Here is a 21,456-nt window from a genome sequence, read left to right as displayed (position 1 = left end):
TGTCACAGAGCACTATGCTGTAACTCCTGTATTTTAACTGGAAACTCGAGTGTTTTCCAGTTTCTTCCAAGTCAGTTTCAATGAACAAGTATTGCTTTTGAAATTATGCAAAAAATGTAAAACAAAATCTTTAAACTCAGCCTGTGTAATTCATAACTCTGATTACTATTTCTACTTTAAAGCAGAGGTCTGTACATCCTTATCCTTGATAGAGGCTATTATTGACCCTCTACACTTTCGTTGTCCAGTGGCCAAGTTGTGTCCGACTCTTCGGGACTCCATGGACTGTAGCACACCAGGTTTCCCTGTCCTTCACCATATCCCAGAGTTTGCCCAAGTTCATGTCCATTGAATCGATGATGCCATCCAACCATCTCATCCTTTGTCGCCCTCTTCTGCCTTCAATCTTTCCCAGCAGCAGGGTCTTTTCTCATTATTGACCCTCTACACTAAGGTCATCTAAAATTATTTGTGATCATAATATTGTGTGGTGTTGTAGAATGAATCAGAAGATGGTTCGATGATGGAGCTCAACAGCTTTTGGGGCTCAATAACCTTAAGCAGGACACTTAACCTCTCCTAGCCAAAATATTAACTTATCTTTTAGAGGGATAAAAGAACTTGCCTTACCCACAGAGTAGTGAGGTTGACGAAGAACCGGAAAGCACTCTGAAACCTAAATCACTGTTACATGCCTGCGTGCCCAGTCACCTGAGTCTCTGCGATTCCATGAACTGTAGCCCACCAGGCTCCTCTGATCATGGAATTTTCCAGGCAAGAATACTGGAGTGGGTTGCCATTTCCTAATCCAGGGGATCTTTCCCAACCAGGAATTGAAACCAGGTCTCCAGCGTCTCCTCCACTGGCAGGCAGATTCTTTACCACTGCTCCACCTCGGAAGCCCACTTACCATACTTTTGGGAGTGCGGGGGTTTGGGGGGTAAGGGGGCGGGTTCTCTCACCAACCGTGAGACGAAAGGAGTCTTTCCCGAGACCTGTGCCATTTCCCCTGGACCCAGGACTTCACACCCCTGCGGATTCTTTACACCTCTGAATCTGTCTGAGGTTTCCGGTTAGCTTTGCTCCCCACCCCTCTCTCCAATTCCTGAATTGTGGAATTCTGTAATCCCCGGGCCTTCAGGACCACACCGGGAGGTTTGTTTCTGCGCTACCTCCCCTCAGCGGAACTGCAAATTGCAATACTGTGACACCATTGGCTTAAGAGGCTCCTGAGGGACAGAATCACAAGCCAATGGGAGGCCGTCTTTCCAGGAGCCTGCGTTGTAAGAGCCAGTCAGGGCAGCGTTTGGGCTTAACTCTTTAGAGGTGAGTTCGCTAAGCGTGGGAAAGTTGTCCCTGGTGAATGTGCCACGTCTGCTAGGAAAGGGGGAGTCATGACTTGCCAGAGGCTGTTGTCTTTAAGTCTTCAACTACTTTCTTAACTCTATGAGGTCGGGGGCCCTTTTTGTGTTTTTGTAGCAACTTTTTTCCTGCCCTGGCAACATGAGGCTTTTCTTGTGGAATGCAGTCCTGACACTGTTAGTAACTTGTTTGAGTGGGGCTCTCATCCCAGAACCAGAAGTGAAGATTGAAGTTCTCCAGAAGCCGTTCATCTGCCATCGCAAGACCAAAGGAGGGGATTTGATGTTGGTCCACTATGAAGGCTACTTAGAAAAGGACGGCTCCTTATTTCACTCCACGTAAGTTATCATACCCTTCCGGTAAAATAGTAAAAGAACCCAACCCACATATGCCAGCTCTTGGGCAGGGATAGTGGCACGTACCAGCTTTATCTCTCTAAAAAACTTGAAATATCTAATCTTTTTCTATGGGGAAAGGTAGTTGTTGAAAGCCAATCTTATATAACAAGGCCTTTGAAGATCTTATTGGAAACATGTGCTCAGGATAAAGCAGTAATTTTTTTAATTATAAAAATTAGAACTAGAGTTTCTGAAATACTGTAGAAATATCTAGGTGTATAATTAGGCAATAAGTAGAAAAGACTTAAAGGAATTCTCATTTCTCAAACTTTGATCCTGAGGGAAAATAACTTTAGTGTAGGTGAAATTTACTTTAACTTTTCATAACAACTTCATGAGCAGAATATACTATCATTTATTTGCTTGTTATAGGATATGTTAACGTTAGTTCATTGATTTATTTAAATTCTGTTCTGATAGATGACACTTTGGTCAAGGCACAGGACCACGATTCATTTCATTATTTGTTTCTTTCTAGAAATCAAAGACTTCATTGATGGGTGTGGGTGTGGTTATGGAAGATTAATCCAATACCTACAGTGAAGGATTTTCAGGTGGTTACACTATCATTATTTCTGTTTCATAAAGAAAGAAATTGCAACATGGAAATCTTTTACAAGTATAGTGATTTCCAATTAGGCGTTGAATCTCTGATTCCATTCCAAACTTATTTACTGAACATTTATGTTAGCCCTCTTGTTTGATACTAGAGAAATTTTTAACTATCTGACTTCTTTCCAGCCTCATCCATTCATTCATCTATCCATCAATCAAATCCTTACTGAGTGACCACAAGTCAGGCCCTAGGGATACAAAGATGACTAAGACTGGGTTCTTCTCTAGCAGGACACTGTCTACAGCGGGGAAGGAAGACAGATAACTCATGATGTAAAGGACAGACTGTTCAAAGTGCTCACAAAGCATAATGCACTCTAAAATTAATCATGCTCTGAAGGTGGGGAAAGAGAGCGACTTTCCAGAGATCATAATTGAGATGGGTCTTGAAAGATGGATGGAGGTTTTTTGGTAGAGACTGAGGAAGGGAGGACATCCCAGGTAGAGAGAATGACATGAACTAAAGCAGCAAAGTTTCATGGCCCTTCCTAGATCTTGTTTTCTGATAAACTGCCTTACTGGGCATTCCAATCTGGTCTGTCATGACTGTCAGAAGAGTCAGTGGCACTCTTCTCTGAACTCTGTTAGCCCTTGAAAAAAGTTCCAAGATGGTGGTTTGCCATTGAATTCTCAATAGCCCTATCTTTTTTTTTTATCAATAAGGCCAGTGCCCCGTTGGGCATTAAACAATATTATGATTTGCATTTGAAACTTTCAATTACATTTTTATTTTAGTCTGATCTATTTTAGATCCAGCCTTTCAAGTCTCAGAACCAAAAGTCTGTGTGGACTTCAGTGTAAACCACTTGACATTATTTAACACTTTGCTACTGAAGTTCTAGCTCCTGATGAGGGGAATATTGTCATGCAGCCTCCATGTAAATGTCCAAAACCTGCTAACTCTGAGTATTATAATGAAAGTACCACCAAATGATCAGTTTATAAAGCACATTCATCATTTCAAGAACCATAACCTTTGTGGTAAATGGCCTAAATCCTTTAGCATGACAGTAAACATGCCAAAACTGCAACAGTACTAGGTACTAGATTCTTTCTTCTTTCTTTATTCTGTCCTAGCTTTCCTCTATGTTCTACAGTTGCCATTTTGCTACTTTGATCATGGGCGAAATTCAGGAAAATAAGTGATGGCCTTTACCTACATTTAGTAACCATGGTACTTGGGAAGCTTAGTAAAGTGACTTCCGGTTCTCACCTACAAGAGAATAGGACAGTTCCCTTATTGCACTGAAGTGATGTTAGTCTCTCAGTCATGTCCAACTCTTTGGGCTCCCATGGACTGTAGCCTGCCAGGCTTCTCTGTCCATTGAATTCTCTAGGCAAGAATACTGTAGTGGGTTGCCTTTTCCTTCTCCAGGGGATCTTCCTGACCCAGGGATCGAACCTGGGTCTTCCATATTACAGGCAGATTCTTTACCATCTGAGCCACCAGGGAAGCCCCCTTATTGCACTAAGAGTGAGTTACTTGGGTTAGATGCTACTCAGCCCACAAGCCCCTCCAGTAGCCCATCAGGTTGGCTTTCTTAGGCTGGCCTCTCATGAGCCAGGATATTTTGGCCATTCACTTCTTCTCCAGTCCTTGAGGGGCCCCTCTTCCAGACTTCCTTGCATAGCCCCATGATAAACACCTAGGGAGAGAATTAGGCCAGGGTCTGAGTGGGGATTCAGGGCTGAAGAGCAGCCTCTTGCACCTGTCAGAACCATCAGCAGGCTGTGCATTAGGAAAGGTTGTAGAGAGGACATAATATACTATGCTCTCAACTCTCCATTGTCCTTGCGAGTATTCTTAGCCTCTCGTCCTCCTTCCCAAACTCATCCATATTTCATTATTTTATCCCTCTTCTGCACCCTAGTGGTCTCCCGGGGAAAGCATCACTGTGTGATTAAGACTTTGAACCTTGGAATTCAAAGTTTGAACTTTGAACTTTGGAGTTAGGTCAGATACTGGCACACTTAACCTGTTTCCTCCACTGTACAATGGTGTAATAATGGTACTTACCTCATATGATCACTGTTGGACTTAAAAGAAGCAAAGCGTTTAGATAATACTTGGTATACAGTAAGGCTTCCCAGGTGGCGCAGTGGTAAAAGAATTTGCCTGCCAGTGCAGGAGATACAGGAGATACAGGTTCCATCCCTGGGTTGGGAAGATCCCCTGGAGAAGGAAGTGGCAACCCACTCCAGTATTCTTGCCTAGAGAGTCCTGTGGACAGAGGAGCCTGGCAGGCTACAGTCCATGAGATCGCAAAAAGTCAGGCACAACTTAGCAACTGAGCATAAGCAGGAGCAATGATAAAGTTACTAAAGAGTCCAAATGTGTTTTCTTTCTGTTGTAGTCACAAACATAACAATGGTCAGCCTGTTTGGTTCACGCTGGGCATCCTGGAGGCTCTCAAAGGTTGGGACCAGGGCTTGAAGGGAATGTGTGTAGGAGAGAAGAGAAAGCTCACCATTCCTCCTGCCTTGGGCTATGGAAAAGAAGGAAAAGGTAATAACAATTCTACATTTGTACTACAGCTTCTCTGGATTAGGCATAGAAGGTAGTAACTACTGTGTATTTTTTTTTCAAGAAGTAAATACAGGACTTGTATATCTTAGGAAAATATAATTATGTCTTGATTATCATTTGAAGTGGCCAATTAATCACAATATACAAGTGGTCAACTGAACTATCAATGAAAAAATGTTCTGTAATCTCAACTTTGTTACTATTGCTCACCAATACGGTGGGGTTTGTTTGTCTTTTTTTGGTGGGTTTTTTTAATGGTAGTAGTAAATATATGACATAATGTTTACCATTTTGAAGTATATAGTCTAGTGGAATTAAGTACGTTCACATTGTTGTGCCAGTGTCACCGTTGTCTTCTGGACTTTTTTAACCTCCCCAATTGAAACTTACTGGTTTGTTTTAATAATGCAAAAAGAAAGACTGCTCAATATAACTGTTTTGATGAGTTGAGCATTTGAAATATAGATTATTAAGGCATTAAATGCAATTTTAGATGTGAGCTGTGTATGAGTCACAGCTGACATCTCCCACGACAGAGCTTTTATTGGAGGTTCTTTTCATCTTTGTTTTAAAATTGTTTTATAAAGTGTTTGATAATTTACTTAAATAAATAATGGAATGACATGAAATGAGTTTAATAAAGCAGAAGCGACTGGGCTAGTTGGTTCAGGGAGCCTTTGTGCTAGTATTCTAGGGCAGTCAATAAAACCTGTTGTTTAGGTGGGAGACCATGCAGTTTTCCAAAGGGCTACTTATGAGAAGCCTAAAGATGTTTATATGCATGCATCCTATAATTCCTTCATTAGAATCTAACCTAAGGGAATAATCTGGTATTGGGGAAAGATTTATAAACAGAATGTCCATCACTATGTTGTTTCTAATAGCTAAAGACTGAAACCAACTTAAGTGTATAATAATAGAGGTGTAGCTAAATAAAATATGACCCAGTTATTTATTTTTTCTCATTTATTTTTATTAGTTGGAGGCTAATTACTTTACAATATTTTAGTGGTTTTTTCCATACATTGACATGAATCAGCCATGGATTTACATGTGTTCTCCATCCTGATAACCCCCTCCCACCTCCCTCCCCATCCCATCCCTCTGGGTCTTCCCAGTGCTCCAGCCCTGAGCACTTGTCTCATGCATCCAGCCTGGGCTGGTGATCTGTTTCACACTTGATAGTATACTTGTTTCAGTGCTATTCTCTCAGAGCATCCCACCCTCGCCTTCTCCCACAGAGTCCAAAAGTCTGTTCTATACATCTGTGTCTCTTTTTCTGTCCTGCATATAGGGTTATCATTTCCATCTTTTTAAATTCCATATATATGCGTTAGTATACTGTATTGGTGTTTATCTTTCTGGCTTACTTCACTCTGTATAATGGGCTCCAGTTTCATCCATCTCATTAGAACTGATTCAAATGAATTCTTTTTAATGGCTGAGTAATATTCCATTGTGTATATGTACCACAGCTTCCTTATCCATTCGTCTGCTGATGGGCATCTAGGTTGCTTCCATGTCCTGGCTATTATAAACAGTGCTGCGATGAACATTGACCCAGTTATTTTAAAATGGCATTTCAGGGCTTCCCTGGTAGTCCAGTGGCTAAGACTCCAACACTCTTAATGTAGGGGGGCCAGGTTTGATCCCTGGTCAGGGAACTAGATCCAACACGCTGCAACTAAAAATCCTGTATACCACAAAAAAGATCAAACCATCCCGTGTGCTGCAACTAAGAAAGACCTGGTACAGCCAAATAAAACTAAATAAATAAATATTTAAAATAAAATAGTATTTTAAACATTTTAAAAAATTATATCTAAAACATGTATGCTATAATGTTATATATAAAATTAGAAAACAAAGATATATATAGTCTGATAGTAAGTATTAGGAAAAAATATATACACATACAACGTGAATCACAAGGAAATAGAATGTTGATAATGGACAATGGGTCTGGGAGTTATTTTTATTTTTGGTTCTATCTCTTCCACATTCTCTACATAATAAAGAAAAAAACTGTAAGAAGTCATTAGAACTAGATATAACACCACTCTGATGTAGTAAAAATACAGACCTTCATAGCCTCCAAGCTTAACCATTTACAAGGCGGGGACTGTGGTTTCCTAGCCCAGTTTCCTAAGAACATAGGTGCCATATATGAAGTATTACATATTCTAAAATGGACCTTGCTATTCAAATCTTCTGCATTGAACAGGATTTATTGCAAAATTCGATTCTTGCTTTGATAATCATCCTTTTGGAGAATAAAATCAAGTATCTTGAAAATGTTTCTCTGATGTGCAACAGTCTTTCATTTTCCTGGATCTTTAACGTTTCTCCTTTTAATATTTATGTAAATCTTCTGCAAAGAACAGGATTTACTAACAAAATTCAATTCTTATTTTAATAATGATCCTTTTAGAGGATAAAGTCAAGTATCTGGCGTTTCACATATTCTTTCACTTTTCTGTATCTTTATTGTTTTACCTTTAATATTTATATAAATATTAAATGGTATTACTCCATTTCTGTCTACATAAGTGATATTAGTATATTAATATAAATACTAAATGGTATTAGTCCATGTCTCTTTCTCCATACTCCATTTAACTTGATTTTACTTTGTAACAAGTAGAGATCTGAATTTGAGTCATTTCCTTCAGAGTCCCATGAAACTAATCCTGCTAACATGTACTTAAACACGAATTTTGTAGTTTTTTAGTACCATGTTTGCATGCCTCCTTTTGGAAAGATACCAGTTTTCTCCATGACCTCTAGTGCATGCCGTTCTCTGCCTAGATCTGGAATGGTAAGCTTCAGCACACAGTGTAAGTTTTGTTCTTTGGATGCTTACAAATGCTCTTTCATGGGAATATGTGGGAATATGTGGGATGAGGGAGTGGGGCACTAAGAAATATTTGTAATCTTTACCCAGACCTGTATGTTAATTATACTTATAAGAAAACAAATTGGAAAAAAATAATGTCAGTTTCCCAGAAGTTTGTGGTTTTGTTTAGTTTTTTTTTAAGGTCCCTGGGACTCTAACAAAGCTCTTTTCACTTTAAAAGATTTTTATCTCCCTTCTCAGCAATTTGTTTTAATGTCTTCCCCCTCCCATGGAATTTCTGCAAGATGTGTTGAATTTGCTTCCAGATGAGAAAACTGAGGCTCAGAGAAAGGCAGATGTGTTTCGATCCCAGGGTGACTCCAGAGCTCACCTTGTTATATACTGCCTCCCAGTGGCCGAAATGGCCATGCTAGCTGTGTCTCTAGGCCAGGAGCTTCTGACCCAAAAGTTAGTAAATCACTTCTACTATGATAACTCTGAATGAAAGCCCAGTAAGTCATTCTTGACATATAATATGTAATCTCTTAATTATATTTGAAATTTAATGCTCAGACCATGAGGCATCTGTGTGTGTGTGTGTGTGTGTGTGTGTGTGTGTATAAAACAATCTTTAATTGCAAAGCCAAAACTCTCTTTTGGATCTAATAATTTGAATTGTTCTATCTTTATTCTATTTATTTGAATAAACTATAAGTAATTTCTCTATATGCGACAGTCTGAGAAATGTTCTTCATTTAATTCAGTTAAAATAGTATTTTGTTAATTACTGCAAGTTTTCTATCATCTAAACTTTGTGATCTTTCTAATAAAACTTAACCCCCACCCTCTCTATGTGTCAGGTAAAATACCCCCAGAGAGTACACTGATATTCAACATTGATCTCTTGGAGATTCGAAATGGACCAAGATCACATGAGTCATTCCAAGAAATGGATCTTAATGATGACTGGAAACTCTCTAAAAATGAGGTGACCTTCCCTTTCTCTCTCTCTCTCTTCCCTTTTTCCTCCCTTCTTCCCTTCCTTTTTCCTTCCTTCCTATAACTCACTTTTTGGAAATATATTTTTAAACAAAATTTATTTTTATTGTGTAAAATGTTATTTATAAGTTTTCTTAAACACTGATGCTTTGAAAATTGCCTTTTGTTCCATAGGAAATCATTGTATTGGAGAGAAGTATATTGAAACTTTCCATTCTTTTGCTTTTTTTCTCCTAATGCAATAGGATTCACTGTATCTTGCTTTTGCCCTGTTTTGTGTGTGTGTGTGTGTGTGTGTGTGTTTGTATTGTGGTGTAGCTGATTAGCAATCAGGTAAATAGCAAAGGGACTCAGCCATAAATGTACATGTATCCATTCTCCCCCAAACTCCCCTCCCATCCAGGCTGCCGTATAACACTGAGCAGAGTTCCATGTGCTATACAGTAGGTCCTTATTGGTTATCCATTGTAAATATAGCAGTGTGTAGCATATCCTTGCAAACTCCCTAACTATCCCTTCCCCTCTTCCTTCCCCCTTGCCCAGAGTTTTTGAAGCTCTGTTTTACCAAGGCAAATTCCTGTAAGAAACATAGATGTCTTACATAATGTCACTAGTTGTTAAATGAAGTTGTATAGTGATTGTCTTGCAGTTAGCAGCAGCAAGCAGATCACATGCTCAGTTTTGCTCAGGATAGGAGACCCCAGTCTGGATTTTTCACAGAAGCAGACAGACCTTTCCCAGCTCCCTCAAGGTCCTGGTGTTGAGTAAGAGGAAAGGAAGGAGACTTCTCTCCCTAATTTATGTAGGCTTTTGTAGCCATTGCTACACATACGTGTCTTAGTCTGGCTTCTGTGGGGAAAGAAATGGAGAAAGATCTGTATCCTTACATTTTATGTCTACTCATATTCTCCATTATGGGCTTCCCTAACAGCTCCACCTGCAATGCAGGAGATCCTGGTTCAATTCCTGGATCAGGAAGATCCGTTGGAGAAGGGATAGGCTACCCACTCCAGTATACTTGGGCTTCCCTTGTGGCTCAGCTGGTAAAGAATCTGCCTTCAATGCGGGAGACCTGGGTTCGATCCTTGGGTTGGGAAGATCCCCTGGAGAATGGAAAGACTACCCACTCCAGTATTGTGGTCTAGAGAATTCCATGGACTGTAAGTATATAGTCCATGAGGTCTCAAAGGGTCGGACACAACTGAGTCATTCCCCCTATTCTCCATTATGGCTTGGCTGGTCAGAAATCAAGTTCCTTTTTATGCTTTCATCCATTTCATTCCAATAACTAGGAAATGATTGAGTCTTGAATAAGATATGTTGTTATAAACCACAAGGTCATGATCCATAGCTACTAAATTTGTAACACCTCAGAGTGTTTATCAGTCATGAACTCTTTTCTATCCAAGATAAGTTTGAATTCCCTTTCATTTAAAAAATCCTGAATAAACAACACATTCACATGGTTCAAAGAAATCAATTCAATATAAAAAGATTTACTAAGAAGTCATTCTCCCACCTATATCCTCTTCTATCGTGTGGCCTTCCCCTTCCTATCCAGTTTTATTAGTTTCTAATGTATTCTTCTAGGTATTTCTTTATCAAAATACTAGCAAACATGAATATATAGTTTTATTTCCCCCTTGTTTACACAAAAAGCAGCATCCTATGCATACTGTTTGGCATCTCACTTTATTCACACACTATACCCTGGAGACATGTTCTACATTAGCCCATCTATTATCACCGCCTCTCCCCCTTTTTCAACTGCATTAAATCCCCTTAATCTTAAAAATAAATGTGCACATTATGTTGGCATCTTGGTGGCAGGGGGAGGAGAGAAGGTTTGAAATTGCTCATCTAACAGAGGAATAATAGGGATATGATTAAAAATGAAAATACTGGTTGAACTGCATTATGGTGAATCTAGTAGGTAATTGGGGGCAATATTTTGTTTATATATTCAAATATCTATATAAAAATGGAAATTTTTAGTCTAAATACTCATCAGTCTGGATTTTGCTTTAATCTCTGAGATCAAAAGGTCAAGTGGCATGATCACACCTAGAGCAGCTACTGTCCAGAGCAGCTGTTTCTAGTCACCTACTTAAATTGTAAAAAGGCCATCACTTAGTCTGATTTTAAGAGAAATACCTGGAATTCTGATCCTTGTTAGAAAACAAGATCTGGATAATTCAGTGGATTGAAAGACAGCGGTCCTTCAAATCCTTGACTTTATGTGAACTGGGATTAATATGCTTTATTGTGTGTTTTTCTCATGCTATAATCCTTATGTTTGCCTCTGTGCAAAATTCAGTGTCTCTGCTATAGCACTATTTGTTGTTGTTTACTTGCATCCAGCTCTTTTGTGACCCCATGGACTGTAGTCCACCAGGCTCCTTATCCATCGGATTTCCCAGACAAGAATACTGGAATGGGTTGCCATTTCCTTCTGCCAGTGATCTTCCCGACCCAGGGATAGAACATGAGTCTCCTGCATTGCAGGCAGATTCTTTACCACTGAGCCACCTGGGAAGCCCATAGCACTATAGAAACAGCTTTTAAGGGGAAAAGTTCTTTATAACTCTTTTACTATCATATGTAGTTGTTTAGTAGTTGTTATATATAATTAAATGTACTACCCATCTAGTCTATAATATTGATTGGCTCACTGTGGGTGTCTTATGAATCTGAATTATTAATGTGACCCATTATTTTGTAGGTTAAAGTGTATTTAAAGAAGGAGTTTGAAAAGCATGGTGCAGTGGTGAATGAAAGTCATCATGATGTTTTGGTAGAGGATATTTTTGATAAAGAAGATGAAGACAAAGATGGCTTTATATCTGCCAGGGAATTTACATATAAACACGATGAATTATAGACACGCGTCTCCCATTTTACATGGCATCCCTCCTTAAAAGCAAGGGCAATCATCCTGAAAGAAAGTCTTATTTGTTAACTATGTTCTGTTCATGCTTTGTTTTTTTTATTTTTATATATTTTTCTGAATATTATTTGAGGAATCCCTTAGGGCTTCTAAGTACATTTATTTCTGGTAAGTTATTGGGAAGAAAAAGTTGATCTGTTTTTGAAGAGAAGACTTCTGGACCATTTTTCACTTTCACATGTGAAGCCATATGTTTTACTTGCATACATGTAATTTTAAAATATTGCAACCAGGAGCGTGTCCAACATAAGAACAGGTTACAGCACAGATCAGCACCCTCTATTTCTTTTTCCCTCATCTCCAAGTTAGATGCTGATATTTGAAAAGCCTTTAGCAATAACCAAAGGCTTATTATTTTCATGTTGTAATGAAACAGTGTGCCTGTTACTGCTTTTGAGTCTCTGCTTGAGGAAAACAGGAAAATGGTTGTTGAGCTCTACTTTTAAGTTACTGCTTTACTGTGGAGATGTGCAATGCTGAAGTGAGTAACAAAATTCATAATTTATAAATGTTTACATTGAAATATTCTGCCTTGGATTTAAGCTACATAACTAGCAATGAATGACCTACCATGATTAACAGAACAAATTATTTATGTGTCTATTTCTTCATAATAAAATGTGTCAAAATATTGCAAACGAGATGAAGAGTTGGATTGAGTCACTGTTTACTTTTTAAGGCTAGCAGATCACCCTTCCTCATTCTTTAATTGATAAATGTCTATAACTGATGTTTTATACTACAGTAACATTATAAGAGAAATTAATGATACAATAAAAAATTTCCCATTTCTGCCTCATCAAAAAAAATGAGGCAGATCCAGAGCAGCTACTATTTTTTTTTTAATTTTTATTGAAATATAGTTGCTTTACAATGTTGTGTTAGTTCACAGCAGCTACCTTTGAATAGAGGTCTGTCCTGAGTCAAAAGTTGATGATTTTATAATTTTATCTTAAATTGGAATTCTTCCTTAATATTTTTTAAAAAAACCCAAACCTCATTTGCTAAAAGTAAGTTTACAAAGTGATCTCAAGGGCATCATTGTCTGATTCTCACTAAGCCTATGAATAAAAGAGATCTTACTGTACCTATTTTATAAATGAGGACGTTGTCATTCAGAGAGATTGATTGTTGTGCCCAAGGTCAATCGATAACTAACTTGTAGACCCAGACTTCAGTCCCCAAGTTAAGTATCTTTCTATTGCCCTGTAGTATTGAAAAGGATTCTGTCTTCAGTTTGCTCTCCTACTAGTCAACTTTTTTTTGTCCTTGGATCCTTATCCTTTTAAGATAGTTAACTGGCCATATATGGCGCTTTTGAATTCCCATGATCCAGAAATGTCTCTGGTCTCATTGAATAATCTTAGGATGAGCACTGAATTGCCTCAAAAACCCTAGGGGTGAGAGGGTCCAGGCGTGTGTCTTAATCCTTTCATTCCTGTTTACCTCTGGGTGGTTTGTATGTTATTTTAATACTTATGAACAATTACTACATCATATGTGGACTACTTTCACCGATTATATATTGACATTTTCATCACTAAAACAGGAAGTTCTTGGGAAGAACATAAATAACACCTTTCTCTGATGAAGTCACCTATATTTAGAAAACTGTTGTCAATGCTGTTTTCCTCAACTTGAAGGACTTACAAACCACAATACAGAAAGCTTTGTACTGTATTATTGAGGGAAGGAAAGTAGCTTGTCATCCCATGCAATATTGTATAAACATTACTGGTGATGCTATCTATGGTGGAGGAGGAAAGGAAAAAGAATTTTGGTTATTCAGGGAGCATATCATTTATCTTGTATGAATTTGGATCAATTCCCACCTAAATATTTATGTACAAGTATGAAATGACAGCATATAAATAGGTTATGGTTGTTTTTACATCATCTGCCTGTTTAGTGTAGCAGCATCTTTGCACGTTTTCATTTGTAAGAAAAATCAGACATGAACTGTGACTCCACTTGTATATAATTTGCCTCAGTAATACTGCTAAGATGTGTTATATTTAAATTTCTACAACTCTGTTGTGGTATTCTTTTCAAAATAAAGTTTATTTGGGAAACAATTGGTTTTGTGAAAAATTCTTCAAGACCTGGTTGACTCAGCAGCTTTATTGATTTTCTAACTGTTATTCTTGGTCTTACATTGAAACTAAGTGAGGAAAATTGACAGGTAAGGTGAGGAAAGGGGTGTGATGACATTTTAAATGTGTCCTTTGTTATCCACTCTGTTTAGATATATCTATAAAGAAAGCTGTGTTGTGGTTTCAATTGTTTTGAATTAGCATCAAACTATTGAGGGCAATAGTTAATGGTGAATTTTGGGGCACTGGTATGTGGTGCTTTGTTTCGGTGGTAGTTGTCATTAATGTTTTGGTTTAGAAGTTTACTGTGTATCACCGGTAGGCATTATGATGATTAATGCCTTCTCAGGGACTTGCCCAGAGGTCCTGAAGCTAAGACTCCGCACTCTCAATGCAGAGGGGCTGGGTTCGATCCCTGGACAGGAAACTAGATTCCACATACTGCAACTCAAGAGTTTGCATGCTGCAGCTGAATGATCCCACATGATGCAACAAAGACTGAAGATCCCACATGCTGCAGCTAAGACCTGGCACAGCCAAATCAATCAATAAAACAATAATGCCTAGTGAGTAAATTAGTGCTATAAAATTCCTTATGTAATTAAATGAAATTCTGAGTTGCTATAAAGATAACAAGAAGAGATGATTCTGATTCAGATGGGTCATTAGCCATTTGAATCTTTCCTTGTAGAAATGAATTTGTACTTTTCCTCTTAATTGTGATACAAGATATTACTTCCATCTATAATGCTATCTAGATATCAGCATGCTATCTGTCCCCTGAATTGAGGACACGGGTGATTTCTCAGTGTTGTTTGGAAACTACAAGAGGAGAAAAAGAAACTTGGTGAAATGTTATGGGAAAAAGTAATGCCTTTGACCTCTCGTAAAAAAGCAAGTTGTCTGGATAGACCTAGAGATTATCATACTGAGTGAAATAAGCCAGAGAAAGACAAATAGTATGTGATATTGTTTATATATGGAATCTCAAAAATAATAAAAATGAATCTACATACAAAACAGAAACAGACTCGCAGACATAGAAAACTTGTGGTTACCAAAGGAGAAAGGCAGGGAGGGATAAATTAGACCAAGGGATTAACAGATACACACCACTGTATATAAAATAGATAAAGATTTACTGTATAGCAGAGGGAATTATATTCATTATATTGTAATACACTATAATAAAGAATCAGAAAAATATATGTATAAATCATTTTGCTGTACACCTAAAGTGACACAATATTATAAATCTACAGTTCAATTTAAAAAAGGCAAATTGTCATTACAATAACAACTCTGGGAAAAAAATAACAAAGGACTTATTTTCCAGAGATGCAGAGCACCCGGACATAGAGTTTCATTTTAATTCTTTTTCTTACCCACTTTAGTTTGAATTGAAATCTGAAATGTCAAACATGAATATAAATCAATATGCCCATTTGAAAATATTATAATTATAGTACTTCCATCTCTTAATATCTGTAGCATTCTAATTAGAAGGATTTGCATATTCCCTTTTAGTACAATGAAATCCATACATTCTTATATATGGGTTTGGAGCCTTTGTGAAAGTTGCTCAGTCATGTCTAACCCTTTGTGACCCCCATGACTATATAGTCTATGGAATTTTCCAGGCCATAATACCAGAGTAGGTAGCCTTTCCCTTCTCCAGGGGATCTTCCCAATCCAGGGATCAAACCCAGGTCTCCCAAATTGCAGGAGGATTCTTTCCCAATACTGGAGTGTGTAGCCTATCCCTTCTCCAGCAGATCTTCCCAACCCAGGAATCAAACCAGTGTCTCCTGCATTGCAGGCAGATTCTTTACCAACTGAACTTCCAGGGATTTGAAGGTAAATTCTTTTCTCTCTTTATTTTGCCTCTGCTTTTAACTTTACCTCTGCACCTTCCTGCTCCTTGCTCCAGACTAGTAACAGAAAGAGGCCTTGGCAACCACTGGTTTCATAGCTCAGTCTTCAAACATAATGAGAGGCATGCTTCGGTTTCTAAAGGCTATAGAAATGTAGCAATGATTCAAATTTCATGTACACTACAATCATGTGGGATTTGTGTTAAGAGTGCAGATTCCTAACTCTTTCCCTAGAGATTCTGATTAATGGGCCACAAATCTGCATTTTAGCCCACTTGCTAGATGATACTGATGCAGGTGGTTTAAGAACCTTAATTTGAAAGACAGTTAATTTCACTCATTCTCTGCTCTTGAATATGCAGTCTGCTATATTTTTTTCTTCTATAAATACTGCTTTTTTTGCATTTTGGAAAACATTAGGTACTGAGGCAACTAATTGTGCCTAAAGAGGAATATACTGTTAAAGGCTAAGTTGTATGGTGATATCATTTTACCTAGGGTTAGAAATTTTTTATGACTAAATTCTTACAGCAGAATGTTAGTCAGTAAAGCTATTTTGTGTACATTTTGTCCAATAAAAGGAGAAAAGAGCTCAGACTTTCCCCAAATTTATTCTTCTATATATCATTTTTTTTTTTTTCAGAATTATCTACAACCCATCCCTTTAGAACATACAATTGAGATTTAGGAAAAAAATAAAACTATTCTCTTAAACATATATAGATGTATGTATGTGCATATATATATTTATATAGTGCAAACTATATACTGTGTATAACCTATAAACTGGATGTATATATAGTATGTGTATGTATGTAGTGTGTCTGTGTGTGTATGTATATGTGTGTATGTGGCTATAGTTTTGTACCAGTCATTGAAATGCTCTGTCTAGTACATGACTTCCTCTCTCCAAAAACTTCTTTACCATGCAGTCAGACTTCATTTTTGTCAATTTGGAGTCTGTCATTCTCTACTTGGCTCACTTTTCTGTGTTTCACGTATAATTTAGGTAAAATTTCCCAGTAATCCTCTATGTAAAAGCAACAGTAATCTTTCTTTACCCCTTTTGCTTGAGGGTTGCCAAAGAATGAAGTGGCTCCTTTTGATATGCATAGATTTTTTTTTTTTTTTGCATAGATTATTTTTAGGGAAAGGATTAAAAACTGTAGGAAGACTTCAGGAGATCTGCAACACCTAGCAGTGCCTGTGGATTCCTTTGTTCATCAGTTCTTTGTGTTCCTGTGCTATTAATAAAGCCTCTGGCATAAAATGGATGCCTTTAGTGAGTATGAGTCAGCCAATAATTTACAAAACCAATCTAAGTGCCTGTGAGCTAGCCTACCATCAATTTTATTTTATGATCTAAAAGCAGATGACATGAGATGTTTGCTGAGGTCATATTCTAAAAATCCAGAGTGAAGTTGAATGCTGTCACCTTGGTCTCTAGTAAATGATATCCCACTTGGGGATTTCTGGGAATGTACAAGTCATTTCATTAATTTAAAATTCCACACGAGTAGGATAAAGATAATTTCTTTAGTAAATAGTTAGAGTAAAAACAATTCCATACACAATGTAAATTGTGGTATTGAGGGATAGTTTTCATTATGGCAAAGAATGAAGGGCAGGGAGATCCTTTGGGGCTTAGTTCCAATTTCCTATAGCATTTTCTTATTCATTTATTGGATTTACCCTGCTAGAGTGCATTTTGTGTTAATATAACTCTGAATTTAATTTTTACCTCTGGATATGAGAGAGTAGGGGCTTCCCTGTTTGGCTCAGTGGTAGAGAATTTGCCTGCCAATGCAGGAGACACAGGTTCAATCCCTGGGTAGGGAAGATCCCCTGGAGAAGAAAATGACAACCCACTCCAGTATTCTTGCCTGGGAAATCCCATGGACAGAGGAGACTGGCAGGCTATAGTCATGGGGTCGCAAAGAGTGGGACATGACTTAGTGAATGAACAATAACAAGAAGAGGAGGCTATTATGACATTCAATCACATGTTGTTGGTTCTTTACGCTTATGATCCCATTTACGGGGACTGCTGTGCAGCTTTTCTGTGTGGTATACATTCTCTTTCAGACATCCTAGGTTTTAAAAAGTTGGTTCCTAAGTTAATAGCTAAATTTAATTAAATGGGTAATTATACTTTTGTGGAATAACCAGGAGGAGAAGTTGTACAAGTACAGAAGATTTGCCCTAAAATGAGAAACAGCATTTTACTTGTGGGAAAATAGGGAAGAACTTAAAAAGGATTTTGCAGTGAAATCCTCATTTGAATGGCCAGATATCCTCCCAGCATAATTGTTCTCTCCTGTTACCTCTATACCAGTGGTTCCTGGAGACTAATCACAAGTTTTTCCTTGTACTATTTTGGCTGCATTTTACAATATAAGATCTTTTTACAAAATGTCATACCACATCCAGTAGTAATTCAAGTTTTTGTTTTAAATCACAGGTTTTAAAGAAAATTAAACAGCCTACTAAAGTTAATTGATTCTTTCTCACATTAAGACTGAACAGTAAATCAATTCTACTCCTAAGATTTTTTTTCCCAACATTTTACTACTATGGCAATAATTCCTTAAAATTATTAACTCTTTATTGTTCACCTATTTCCCTCAAACTGGGCAATGTTCTTTGGTTTTCTAATATTCTTGTGGTTTTTTTGTTCAGGTGAGGTATTTTATTTCATTTTTTATAAAAATTAATTTGTAGTACACTGATTTTTTTTTTACATTTCAAGAAATCCTAGTACACCTGCAGAGTTATATTCATTATAGGAATAGGACATTCATTATATTCATTTATATTCATTCATTATATTCATTTTAGGACATTTTCATTACCCCAAAAAGAAACCCTGTACCCACTGGTAGTACTTTCCCCCCAGCCCCTAAGCTAACAGTGTACTTCCTCTATGTGTTTGGCTATTCTTGAAATTTTCTAATAATTTTTAAAGCCCAATCCTTTCTTTGTATTCATGGTAAAGAAAAACCAGTAAGGTGAGAAATTCATATGATGGTAAAATAATCTCTGCTTTTAATTTTTGTTTCAAAACATATGAGCAGTGCTTTTTGAAATTCAAATAGAACCAAACAAAGATTCCAGTTCTCAGGAATAAATCACTCCACATATGCAAAAGGTCAAATCCTTTGCACATGTAAGAGCTAGAGCCAATGGTATAAGGGATATAATAAGAGGAACAGGATAATGGTATAAGGGATATATAAGAAGAATAGTAAAAATGTAGAACTTGGTTTATGATTAAGGTAGAAATGGAACAGAAAGAATAATCATGGACTTAAGAACTAAACTATCTTTATATATCTGGATTATTGTCAGTTCTCTGAAATTAAACTGACAAAAACAAAATAATACCAATTTTTGGTCTTCCATAGAACACAAAAGAGCACCCCAAACAAAATACTCTTTCTCTAGAAGCAGAAATTTCATAAATTCTCTCAATAGGTGAAATCACTGTTTAATCACTAAGAGCATGAAGGAAATCTTTTAATTGAAACCAAAATTTCTATAGCAATTTAGACAGACTTTGTTTTTTCCGAAGAACTGGAAAATAACTAATAGTAACTTCTGATAGAGTCATGTATTATCTCAAGTGAGCAGTGATGTTAAAATTGTCAACATAAAAGGCTCAACATTTACAATTCAAAATGAGCTTTCATCTATTAAAAGGTGGCCACAGGTGTCACTAGAGTATTAAAAGCAAGCCCTATTTTAAAACCATATACAGCATGAGGTCAACCTTTTCTACACATTGTAAACTAGGAAAACATATCAGCAAGAAAGGATTAGGTTGAAACTCCTAAGTCTGATTATAGAATCTTCTAGTCTGCTCTTTGATGATCATAAGATGAAGTTTCAGTGGCTGTCCTTTAAATGATCTGCTCAGTTGGCTAAACCCATGAATGAGTCCTAAAGTTGCAGCAATGAATGTCAAGCACATATAATTTGTTTCTAAAACCAGGTCCTGAACATTCATGAACTGCTATCTTATTCGAAATTAAATAGGAGCCACTCATTGAAATGAAGCATTTGAATAATTGAACTTACAAGCCCATCATCTAATTATATGAGTAGGATTTTACACCTTTTGCTAAAATACAATTTATGGTTGTCTAAACTACATATCTAAGAGGGCAGATTGATCATTTAAATTCTAAAAATAATTTTAAAATAGATATGCATACTTATAATCTCTCAGTGTTGCCTATACTCAATACGGGTAGTCATTCTGTAAATTGTTTTAAGGGCATTCTAAAGGTTTGTTACCATGGTAACCAAATTCAGAAAACTAACCTTCTAAACATGGTTGTCATAGGATTAAAGCAGGTGGCTGACTAATCTTAACTAGTGCTTTTCATTCTCTTTTTCCCATGGCATCCTGTCAGCTCCATTCTTTGGTTTTCATACAATTACATACAAAGCAGTTACACAGGCTTTTTACCCATACGTAAGTGTGTCACTCATATACTGTCTGTCGTTCATCCTCATGGAGTTGCCCAATGATAGATCTTTTTCCTCCTCCTATAATTACACTAAAAGCAGTACTAAATAGAAAATACCTCTACATGCAATGTGTTAAATGGATTTCTCAATTACACATGCACTTCAGCTCCTCAAAATCATTGCATCGGGTTCTTTAGACACCCAGTAATACTGGTTGAAGAAAAGGCAAAATCATCATCAATATATTTTTTAAAAAATAGTCTTATATTTATTTATTCAGCTGTGCTGGGTCTTCGTTGTGGCATGTGGGATGTAGTTCCCTGACCAGGGATCGAACCCAAGCCCCCTGCATTTGGAGCTCAGAGTCTTAGCCACTGGACCACCAGGCAAGTCCTATCATCAGTGTATTTTTTTAGGTGGTCTGGATTTGGTTAATCTTCATTTATGATTATCTTTTAAACTTGTTTATATTTCCCAACATGCTAGATTAATGTATTTATCTATGCATAACTCTTATGTTACCCTGACAGCAACATACAATATATGCATATATGACTTCTATACTTAATTATTATTTCCCTGCTTGCCTCTAACTTCTTGAAAGGTGGGGCTGATATACCTTTTTCATCTTTACAGCAATAGTGCATTCCTGGTACAAGTGTCCAATAAATGTTCCTTGTTATATCAGGATGTTGAAGAAGTTCTGTAAGTATAAACTATGCATTTATAGTTCTTAGGGCTCCCCTGGTGGCTCAGCTGGTGAAGAATCCTCCTGCAGTGTGGATGAGTCTAGTCGTATCCAGACATTTGGTTCCTTAGGGGCATTAAGATTAGTGGTCTTTGCCTTCCACATCTGTCCATGAAGGAATAATTGCTATGGGACTTGCTATCCTATTGTGACAACTAGAAAACTGATCAAAACATATGAAACAAATTTTGTCAGACATTGGACAACCCATGAGCAACTAGAAGAACAGGACTGGGATTCTCAAGAGAAAGGAAACAAATAACAGCTGCAGTTAACACCAATTTTCTTCTGTTTGGAGGCAATTCCTGAGCCATCCATGATAAGAAAAGAAGGAAAACAAAACAGAGCCCAGTTGTCTTGTAGGATTGAAGAAACAGACATCAGAGTTGAAGAAGGTCAAAGCAGCTAGAATTTGTCGGCAGAGCTCTGGAGAAGAGAAAACTAAACAGAAAAAAGCCCAGAAATTTGCATAAAGTTTTCCTTGAGTCACTGAGAGAAGACCAATCTGTGCATGCATATGGTAAGTCACCACAAAGGGGGGCAAAGAATAACTCCTGAGGAAAGAACAACTGTTGCATAGCTAT

At 37.3% G+C, this 21,456-nt stretch overlaps 1 protein-coding gene across 1 annotated transcript; it reads left to right on the top strand.

Moving 5' to 3' along the window:
* Positions 1-1,334: 1,334 nt before the first annotated feature.
* On the top strand, positions 1,335-13,759 carry FKBP14 (FKBP prolyl isomerase 14). Its single transcript, XM_020892480.2, has 4 exons — positions 1,335-1,700; positions 4,730-4,881; positions 8,599-8,726; positions 11,460-13,759. The coding sequence occupies exons 1-4, from the start codon at positions 1,504-1,506 to the stop codon at positions 11,616-11,618; spliced, it is 636 nt and encodes a 211-aa protein (XP_020748139.1). The 5' UTR covers positions 1,335-1,503; the 3' UTR covers positions 11,619-13,759.
* Positions 13,760-21,456: the final 7,697 nt, after the last annotated feature.

This window comes from Odocoileus virginianus, chromosome 1 (genome assembly GCF_023699985.2).
Source record: "Odocoileus virginianus isolate 20LAN1187 ecotype Illinois chromosome 1, Ovbor_1.2, whole genome shotgun sequence".
Taxonomy (NCBI): domain Eukaryota; kingdom Metazoa; phylum Chordata; class Mammalia; order Artiodactyla; family Cervidae; genus Odocoileus; species Odocoileus virginianus.
The sequence above is the reverse complement of the archived record's forward strand: the minus strand, read 5'-3'. Positions and strand labels throughout refer to the sequence as shown.